Source organism: Camellia sinensis, chromosome 7, assembly GCF_055761805.1.
Source record: "Camellia sinensis isolate YWXY chromosome 7, ASM5576180v1, whole genome shotgun sequence".
In the NCBI taxonomy this organism is placed as follows: Eukaryota; Viridiplantae; Streptophyta; class Magnoliopsida; order Ericales; family Theaceae; genus Camellia; species Camellia sinensis.
This window is the reverse complement of record NC_138967.1, coordinates 75,296,736-75,307,239: the sequence shown is the minus strand read 5'-3', so window position 1 is coordinate 75,307,239 and position 10,504 is coordinate 75,296,736. Positions and strand designations below refer to the sequence as shown.

At 34.3% G+C, this 10,504-nt stretch overlaps 1 protein-coding gene across 18 annotated transcripts; it reads right to left on the bottom strand.

The window, feature by feature from the left end:
* Positions 1-924: 924 nt before the first annotated feature.
* LOC114281226 (cullin-1) lies at positions 925-9,865 on the bottom strand. 18 transcript variants are annotated; one of them, XM_082878240.1, is made up of 17 exons: positions 8,936-9,865; positions 8,432-8,707; positions 7,549-7,609; positions 6,741-7,420; positions 4,810-4,876; positions 4,538-4,699; positions 4,405-4,453; positions 4,154-4,267; positions 3,936-3,989; positions 3,326-3,408; positions 2,429-2,485; positions 2,262-2,347; positions 2,088-2,165; positions 1,787-1,937; positions 1,584-1,664; positions 1,379-1,465; positions 925-1,260 (listed from the first exon to the last, which is right to left on the bottom strand). In XM_082878240.1, exons 5-13 carry the CDS (start codon positions 4,815-4,817, stop codon positions 2,161-2,163), a joined length of 618 nt encoding a protein of 205 aa, XP_082734366.1. In that variant the 5' UTR covers positions 4,818-4,876; positions 6,741-7,420; positions 7,549-7,609; positions 8,432-8,707; positions 8,936-9,865; the 3' UTR covers positions 925-1,260; positions 1,379-1,465; positions 1,584-1,664; positions 1,787-1,937; positions 2,088-2,160. The 18 variants fall into 18 exon arrangements, with proteins under 18 accessions (XP_082734366.1, XP_082734367.1, XP_082734362.1 ...); XM_082878241.1 differs by having other exon boundaries at positions 7,385-7,420; XM_082878236.1 differs by lacking the exon at positions 4,810-4,876 and having other exon boundaries at positions 7,385-7,420; positions 8,432-8,718.
* Positions 9,866-10,504: the final 639 nt, after the last annotated feature.

Sequence of the window (10,504 nt, the reverse complement as noted above, 5' to 3'; positions counted from 1 at the left end):
TCTCTTGATCTTTGTCTAACAAAAACTTAAGGAATCACTACAAGAATTAACACTTTTGCCGACCAAAAAATTGGTCGCTAAAAGTCCATTTTTGGTCGGCAAAAATTATCCGCGACCAATTTTTTTGGTCGCTACTTTGGTCGCCAATTGAGGGTCGGCAAAAGTAATTTGCGACCAAAATTTTGGTTGGTCGGGAAAAGTCGGATTTGCCGACTAAATTTTTGGTCGCGAAATATATCATTACCGCGACTAATTCATTTAGTCGCTGAAACACTTTGGTCGCAAAAAGTGATATTTTCCCGACCAAAAAGTTTGGTCGCCAATTATCACATTCAACGACCAAAAAGTTTGGTCGCCAATTGTGACATTCCGCGACCAAAAAAGTTTGGTCGCCAATCGTGACATTCTGCGACCAAAAAGTTTGGTCGCCAATTGTGACATTCCGCGACCAAAAGGTTTGGTCGCCATTTGTTACTTTTCGCGACCAAAACTTCTCGTCGGCAAAAGTGAGTTTCCACGACCAAAAGCTGTTTTGGTCAGCAATAAATGTATTTTTTTCGACCAAAACTCTTGGTCGGCAATTGTCATTTTTTAAGAAAAAAAATTATTTATTTGTCGCGACTAATAAATTGGTCGCCAAAGCAGAAAAACAATGCACCTGCAATTCCTAATAATTCATTCAATCCATAATAAACCTATAATTTTAAAGCATCATTCAAATTAAGGATTGGTTTGGGATGTCCTAAAAAAGTGCACTTTTTGACTTATTGGTGGGTTTGGGTTGGGTTTGGATTGGGTTTGATGTGATGTGTTAGAGAGGTGATGTGATTTAAATAAGATGATGTGACTTAAATAAGATAGTGACTTTTTGACTTTTTGACTTATTTAGTACATGCCAAACTAGCCCTAAGTGAACAACCTTGGTTAATGATGCCACCTTGGTTAATGATGCCACCACATCAAACAATTATTTGTACCCCCAAAGTCAAATGTAGTGCTAAATTTTGTACATTGCCATTCATTTAATTAAAATCCAAATTTAATTTCCTTCAAAAAAAAAAAAAAAAAGTATATAACTTGCTAACCAAGTCCAATGTAATGGCAGATCAATCATGAGCCTTGTGAAATGCACCTCCTCAGAAGACAAATTGAACAAAGACTATGGGATCTGAAATAACACAATCAAGATTACATCACCTTCTTATTGCTGGCTGCATCTTCCGCTTGTTTAACCAATGCTGTACCTTCAGCAGTAACATGCTGCATAAAGAAAAACCCAGCCAAACTTCAAAATAAACAAGGGGAAGAAACAAATAATACCAGAGGCACAATGCTACATTCTTTACAGAACAATGTACTGCAAGTTAAAGACCAAAACCTGTTTAACCAATGCTGGCTGCATCTTCTTATTGCTGGCTGCATCTTCCGCTTGTTTAACCAATGCTGTACCTTCAGCAGTAACATGCTGCATAAAGAAAAACCCAGCCAAACTTCAAAATAAACAAGGGGAAGAAACAAATAATACCAGAGGCACAATGCTACATTCTTTACAGAACAATGTACTGCAAGTTAAAGACCAAAACCTGTTTAAATATACTAGAAACCGGATTTAAACCTCCAGGTATTTTGGAAAAGAGCCTATACATCCTTGATAAATCCTCTATCTACAAGAGAACAAGAAAAAAATGTTAATAAACTTTAGTTAATTGCAACTGAAATAACAGCAAGAAGGCTTGAATAATAACATTGTCCAAGTCTGATAAAAAAAAATGGTCCAAATGACTACCTTGTCATCCCTAAGCAATGCATGACATCCAGAGTGCTCCTGCTCGAGCAATTGGGTTGCATAAACGGACAACAATTCATGTTGAACTTTCTATAGGAAGACAAAATTACCCATAATTATAACAGCGAAAGTGCATATCTTCAAAATTGGCCTGAAAATAAATAAATAAATAAAAGAAGTAACCATTAAAAGACTAATTATTATTGGGTAGAAAGAAATTTAGTATCTAGTAACCATTAAAAGACTAATTATTATTGGGTAGAAAGAAATTTAGTATGACTTTACAAGAGGAAGAACAAACCTCAAGCAACTTCAGCTCGCTACTAGAATGTAGGTAATGAGCAACCCTATCCTTCTCTCGTTTCAAACACTCCTCAACCTAGAGTTACAAAAGGATTTTTTAGAAATTATATAGGATTATCAAACAAATATATCTGACCTTAACAAGAAAAAAAGAAAATGAATAGATGTTTACTTTCAACATATAATCTGGACAGGAATCTTCCAAGATCCAGTTTGAAGCCTTTCGAGAATAATAATCCGCGGTATCTTTCAGCATATCTGCTTCAAAGTCATTCTCACAATGATCCATTTGTCCCATTCCGATCTCAACAAATATATCCAAAACAAAGTCATTCTCACAATATATCCATTTGCCGCATTCTTATGAGATGATCCAGCTTCTTACGGGCTGATAATCTGCATACATACCCATCATTTGTTATGGATGAAGATCAAGCTGACTATTATAGCTAAAGTATATATAGTCAGCATATCTTCATTTGCTCATAAATAATCAAGAAGAGGGACTGCCCCCTATAAGCTCGCAATTGTAAATATAGTCAGCATATCTTCATTTGCTCATAAATAATCAAGAAGAAGGACTGCCCACTATAACTGAAGTACCCATGAGGATGGCAAGATCTTTCAATCAGAAGGTAAATGAACAAGCAAAGTCATGAGAATCATGTGGAATGTATTTTCACTTCTCATTTAAACTAGGCTACCAATAAATGAAATAACAGTTTGTTTTTTGTTTTTTTTAAAAAAAAAAGAACCATCTCTAAAAATAAAACAAGAATAAAACCATATAGTACTTTCAGCATGACTTTCAAATCAAACCAAAATATGTTTATCAGATTCGGAGATGTGTTGGAGTCATCATTTCACTAACATACATTGTGATGTTCAAAAGAAGCAAAAATTGAAAAGAAAATAGGAACAAACCTCAAGCCCAAGAAATGGTTCGTAGCTGATATCACAAGAGTATGGTGCCCCAACATACTAGATGCAAAAAATCCATAGTATGATAAAGGTAATCCAAATCCGAGAGCATAAACCAAAGGAAAAAAAAATATCCCTGAGAGCATAAACCAAAAAGGAATTTACCTTTGCAATACTGACAGCTCACAGCTTCCTTGAAATTGGAAAAAAAAAATCAAATGATTTCTTGTATAATGTGCGCTTGCTTGCTTACTTGCGTGCATGTGTAAGAGTGAGAGAGAGATGAAAAATAGAAAAGATTGGAATTGGCCAAACCTTGAATTTACATCATCTTGCATGCTCATAAGGGCACAAATACCTCCACAGCAGCTGTGGCCAATGACTAGTATATTTTCAACCTGTAGAAAACTTTATATTTACCAAAATGTTTTCCCATCAAAGTTTGTCGCCAAATAGAGTGGCCAATTTGTTTGACACATTGATATCAAGAGGTCAATTACAGCAATTCCAGTCATCTAATATATTTGTGTACGGTATTAGTGACTTAGTCATGAAACACAGAGACATATTTTTTAATAATGAATCAGCAATTCCAGATTATTCATTATTGCAACTATATCATAGTCCACTGTAAGCAACTCTAGAATGAGAACATAAGCTTCATAATTGGTTACTAATTGCTATACTTTTGCAGACAATTCCCTTTCTCCAAACTTATTCTTACTTTATCTCTTTTTTTTTTTGTTTTTTTGAATGACACATGATGTCAAATTCTTTCAGATTTTTGAATTCCTAACATGTCAGCAGCAGTCCCAGTCAATGTGCAGACCATAAGCAACCAATAGTAACTACACACATTTTTTCTGCCTTGGTTGACAAAGAATAAAGCAACTTGGCAGAAGATTTGTCTACAGAAGTAACTTACTTCTAGAGAATTGACGGCAAATTCAAGGGCAGCATTTGTTTCTGTTGGTCCATTCTGCATCAGAAAATAAAAAAGCATAGGCCTATTCAGAATTTTGCTTCTAAATACACTTATCACAACCATATATTTCCGTTTTCCCACATTTATGCTTACAATAAATGAAGAACTAGTAGTACTAAACTAAAGCCAAGAAAACACAAATGCAATGTATATGGTACCTCAAATGGGGGCACCAGATTTGCCACATTGCGGACTACAAAGGCTTCTCTGGGTTGAAATCCTAGGATGTAGGAGAGACAAACCCTAGAGTCTGCACAAGCAATGACCATGAACTGTTCTTGCAAGCATCAGTTAAGAAAATCTTAACCAGTTCAGCACAAAATTGAGGCAAATTGCCAATGTAATCCCCAGATGGCTCCAAAATATATCATGGACTACAAAAAAGTTAACCCTAAAAAACCCATCATACCTTCGGTGCTTGACTCTTGGCAAGATTTTCATAGCATTCCAAGTTCTCCCTGTTCAAAGAAAACATCACATCAGGGAAACTCAATTTTCTGTGAAGCTAAACAAGAAGATGTCAGAATTATAAGCTTGCTTACAGGAATTTCTGCCTTTTGAAACTCAGAAACTGATGTTTCATTTCATTGAACAGATCAGACCCATTTTGAGTTCCTATTATGCTCTCTTGTTTGCTATTTGTGAGCCCCTCAGTCAGCCCTGGTGGTTCCATCGAGGCCTTCAACCTCAAAACAGGATTGCTTCTGTGAATTCAATCATGGAAGGTAGAAATTAAGAACAGGATACAAAACATGTTACTATGTTTAGTATCGGCAAAATACATAGTGCATATGTTTCAAATCAAATCAAATACATTCTCATCTTTTGAGCTCAATCCCGAGGTTGCATGGTAGCCTGTAATCTTAAAAAGAATGACTTTCCTATAAATCAATAATCAGACAATAAAATTAGAAGCTTATTATGTAAGAGTTAACACAACAAAGAAGAAACATGGCATTAAGCTCCTCCAGTATAACCTATGAAGCACAAATACTTTTACAAGAGAATTGTTTCCATATCATACAAATCACATCCCAATACAAAAAAGAAAAAGACAACAAAACGGGGAAAAACAAATAAATTACTAAAACTGAACCAAAAAATAAAAAACACACAACATCAGATGCCCTGACAGTGAAAAAAAGTGAATCTTATCCACCAAAAAAGAGGAGAAAATATCAATTTAACACACAGTTTCTAACACATAGAAGATCCTTCCAAATAAGAAAGAAATAAAGATTGAGAACCAACAAAGCAATTGATGTTAAAGAAGATATACTGCTTTAGGCAAAAAATACACAAATACATCTACAGACTCTATGTTCTATGCTTCCATGATTTTGTTTTGTCCACACAAAGTAACATGAAAGCGAATGTAGCTAAAACAGAAACAAGCATTAATCTATTTATTTATAAGCAGCAATTAACAAAGCCAAAGATGATTTCAAGACTACATAAATCCAATCGACTAATTACAATCAAGCAATGATGAATTCAAATCAGATGTAAAACCCAACCATAAATCTAATCCGATCATCGTTAACTCAAAAACTAAGGAATGCATGCAAAAGTACTTTTTTTTCCATTCATTAACCAGGATAGGCATATGAAATAGTATGATATAATGAATTTTTTGAAAAGAACCAATCAATTTTCAGGTTGAAAACCAGACAACTCTCAATTATTAAAGAAAAGACAGAGAACACAAACAGTTCACTTTTGAGGAAATGCAACTTCAGTGGTAGATACAGATCTTACTTTTGAAGATCCAAAAATATATGAAATTGTACCACACAAAATAAACAACATACATCGTAATTACCAAGTAATTCATAGAAAATAGATTTAAACCACACGATGTAATTAGACTAGGGAGTACTGAAATATACAACACACAGAAATAAACCCAAGAAACATCTGATTTTTGGAAATCGTCTTACTTTGACTTAAACTAAGTTAACCTTTTAGAGAAGAAAAAGTTACATTCATGCAGTCATTATCCATAGTGGCTGTCCAGTGATTTTAAATGCTCAAGGCACACCAAGGCGCCAGATTCAGGCGTAGGCGCAAGGTGAGGCGCACCTTTTTGGTAAGAAATAGATAAACTAATAATTCAAACTTGAACAAAAGCAAAATGAAAGAACACAGGTAAATTGTAGAAGAATTCTCAAAGCCATAAAAGCCACATATCATTCCAAATGCAAAATAGTCAACATTCAACAAAACTAATAATTACTAAGCTTTACTCTAATAGTCATTCTGTATCAAATTTTATTGTCCTTAGATAATTTATTGCTTGTACCAGAATGACCTAAACATTAATAATCACAACATTATTTTAGCTAACAGTTTTTAAAGTTAGAACTTCAATTTTGAAGTTAGTAATATTAATTTCACTATTTGACTTATAAAAATATGTCTATTATATGAAAAGTATAGTGATACGGCATGCAAAACTAATACTTGATGGAGAGGATTATTTCATCATTGGCGACATCTACTGACCATAAGAACAATTTAACCCACCATAAAACAAACTACAGCTTGATGGTAGTTAAATTTTCAAAATTCACTGCACCTTATAATTATAAATAAGTTTCATTAGTTATGAAATTAGCCGTAGAGAATGAGGAAAAAAGACTAGACATAGATAGGAGCACAGTGAAGATCTTAGCTCATCGTATAACAATCAACTAAATGGTAAAAACATAACCCTTATTTCGTGTATTTCCCTTGAACCCATACCTAAATGTGGTCCATTAGGTAAGCCAAAGGCACTCCTGCCTTCCTAAGATCCCACAAAACTCAGCCTACAGTTCTGACAAATTAGAAATGACAATCTACAGAACAAGCAGTCTCATTAAATAAACAATCACTGTAACTCTTATCAATTCTCGAGTCTTTTTAAGCCAACATACTAAAGTTAAAGTTACTCTTAATTATCTCCCAAAAGCAGATAATTCCAAGAAATTATTCAGTGACTTGAATTCCTTGAACATTTAACTGTGAATAAAAATAAATAATACTCACAAATTCAGCAACAAAGTGTTGAACAAACTTGATTAGTTAGAGATATTATGAAAGGAAACATATTTCATTATGCCACTTAGATTGTTTCGTGCAGTGCAGTGCCACTTAGATTATTTCATTATGCCATTTCATTATACCACTTAGATTTTTAAACCTTTTTTTTTTCTTTCCCATTTTGTCAATCTTTATTTTGAACAGCTACAGCAAGCAACAAAGTTTGGTTCCTCCTCAAAAGATTGTTTTTGCCATTAAGGATGTTAATTATTAAAGAGAATGCGAGGGGAAAGAAACTATTAGAATCAAAGTAAATTTCAGGGCTTGAATAAATGAAGTAATCCTGTGTTTAGCATTGTCATAACTTTGCATCAGTTCTGAATACATCCCAGTAGCAGCATCTGCAGGTTTAAAAATAAATAATTAGTCAAATAAATGTGAAACGAACAATGCACAGAGATCGTAAAGTGATACAAAGTGCAATCAAAGGCAAAACCTTAAACATTGTTAAGAGTGAAATATATCTTACGAGCACATTGGGACGCAATCTTTCATACTCCCATCTTCAGGTCTTGTCTAACCACCAAAACCTGCCATCACAATTTCCCAACTTGGAATTTGGAAATCAGAATTAAAATAAAATAAAAAATAGAAAAATAAAAACTAGTAAATGCATGAATCATCTTCAAAGTCAAATGAAACCAGTTATATCTATATCTATACCTACATCTTTCACCTTTATGTGCTCACATGACTATATAAGAAATTGAATAGAATCGTATATATCTTACAACACTGCAATCAAAAGTCCACTATCAAAGTAACAATAAACTGGGTATATTATTCTCTGCTTAGCAATATTTAGGAAAAAAATTAATTAACCAACAATTTGGGCTTGTAACTATCATCTGTCCACTTACGACGTTTATTAACTATTGTAATTGGATCACCCAAAAAAAGCACTTTTTTGCAATTATATTGCAAAATATATATATACAATAATAAGGAAAACGGAAATGGCCATTGCCCAGTGCTGGTCTACATTAGTCGAGGATTCCAGATTGGGTGGATTGGTATGGATCTAACTTTTCTTCTTATTTACACAAAGTCGTAGTTCATTGCACTAAAACCCACATTCTCATGGTTATAAGCTCGAATTTTTTACAATTATATTAATAAAACAGGATGTCTTAATTTTTGATTATGTGAAAAAAGTGTAAAAAGTTTTTTCTCAGCTTGCTCAATTTTTTTCATGTTGTGTTGTTGACACAAAATTCCAAAAACAAAATTACACTAATTTCACCCAACATATTGACAGATCAACCCACTGAAATAAATCATCCAAAGAATGGTCACACTAATCACATCAAAATCAAATTAACTTCATGATAGAAATGAAGAAAAGTACTTACACCAAAATCAGAGAGCTTGAATTCGAGATCGCGAACAAATGAAACCATAAAAGGGTCTTTAGGGTTTGGCACCAGAACTTCATTCGCAGTTATAATCGCTTTAATATGTTCCAAATTCACAACAATAGCCCTCTCTCTTCGGAGAATCGCAGAGGGGTTCGAGAGCTCTGGTTCAACAACCCTCAAATCCTGAGCCTGGACTCCACTCCTCCGCATTATCTCTTGCTTCCCAGTTTATTGTTACACTGTCTTGGAGTATGAATATCATCGACTCCACTATCAAAGTCCTCACCATTGACACATAACACACAATCAGAAATGAACAAATAAACTAAGAGTCACAGATCTAAAAAAAAAAAAAATCACCATTGACACAGAAATGAACAAAAAATCACCATTGACAAACAATCTTAGTCACACAGAGTGACACAGATCTGAATAACACAAAAAAATCAGAGATCGGAGAGGAAAGAGAGACAGAGACAGCGACATAGAGATCCGTACCTGGGAGGTCGATCGGTGCGATGAGAGTATGAGGTCGATCGGTCAATCTTGCGATGAGTGAGAGTCGATCTCTTGCGAGGTTGATCGGCCGAGATGAGTGATGAGATGAGAGTGAGAGAGTGAGTATGAGAGACTGATCAGATGAGAGTGAGATGAGAGTGAGAGACTGAAAAACGAGAGAGAGTGTGAGATGAGAGCTGCGTAATGCGTTTTTGAGTTTAGGGTTTTTTTCTTTTCTTTGTTTTGTTTGGGTACAGATGAAGTGAAGTGAACGGTCCAGATCTTCTGAAAAAAAAAAAAAAAAAAAAAGAGTTATGCGGGCGGGTTGGTCGGGTGCGGTTCAATCCCGCAATCCGCCGACAATCCGAAAATTAGAAATATTTCAAATCGCATCCTATCCTATTATATTTGCGAAACCGTCCATACGCGTACGGGTAGGGTCGGCTAGGACGGGTTGTGCGAGTCGAATGACCCTATGCCCAGCCCTAATTCCCACCTCCACGTTTCAAATTTCCTTCCCAAACTTTTGGCGACCAAATATCATATTAGTCGCAGAAAAAGTACCTTCGCCGACAAATTTTTTTAGTCGTCAAATCTCAATCAATGGCGACTAAAATATTAGTCGCTAAATGTACTAATTTGGCGACCAATTTTTTTTGGTTGTTGAAAATAACTTTTTGGCGACCAAATTTTTGGTCGCCCAAAAATATGTGACCTTCCGCGACCAAATTTATAGTTGGTCGGCAAAAACATACCACTTTCTGCGACCAACTCATTTTTTGGTCGCCAAAATATAACCTTTTGCGACCAATAATATTTGGTCGCCAAAAATAATGATCATTCGCGACTAATTAATATTTGGTCGCCAAATGTCATTTTTTTGCGACCAAAATTTTTTTGGTCGGTAAAAGTGGTCGGCAATTGTGTAAATTCTTGTAGTGAATGCATTATTGTTTTGTTATCCTCCTTGCACCATCTAACTCTTGCTGCACCGTTGTTGCCAACACTAAAAAGACAAAATAATAGTTAAAATTTGGAGTCCCAGACTTGCTCAAAAAATTTTAGGTGGGTGATTATATGATGAAAATTAATTTTTTGTAGTGTAGGGTTCATCTATAGATTTAAATTTGAATCAAAAGATAATAATTTTAGATAATTTCCAACCTAATTGTAAATTAAATTCTAACTTTGTAATTATTTTAAAATAAACTCTATTACATCATGATTGTAATCAAAATTTCTGTTACATCATGTAAACATTGTGAAATAGTCAGATGAATTTATTTTTATATCCAATTGGGAAAAAAATCATTAGATCTTTTACAACCCTCCATTACAATCGTGAAATAGAGAGAATTTGTATCCAAATACTGACAGTAATGATATACATACACAAATATTATATAGAATTCATGACCTGAATTTATCATCTTAAAATAAAATATGTTCTAAAACAACATTTTATTATCAAAATACCACTGCATAAAATAAAAATCACAAATAGTAGTTTTTTCGAAGGGATATAACAAGCAGTGCTTGTCAAGAACCAATGCTCTTTTCTCATGGACC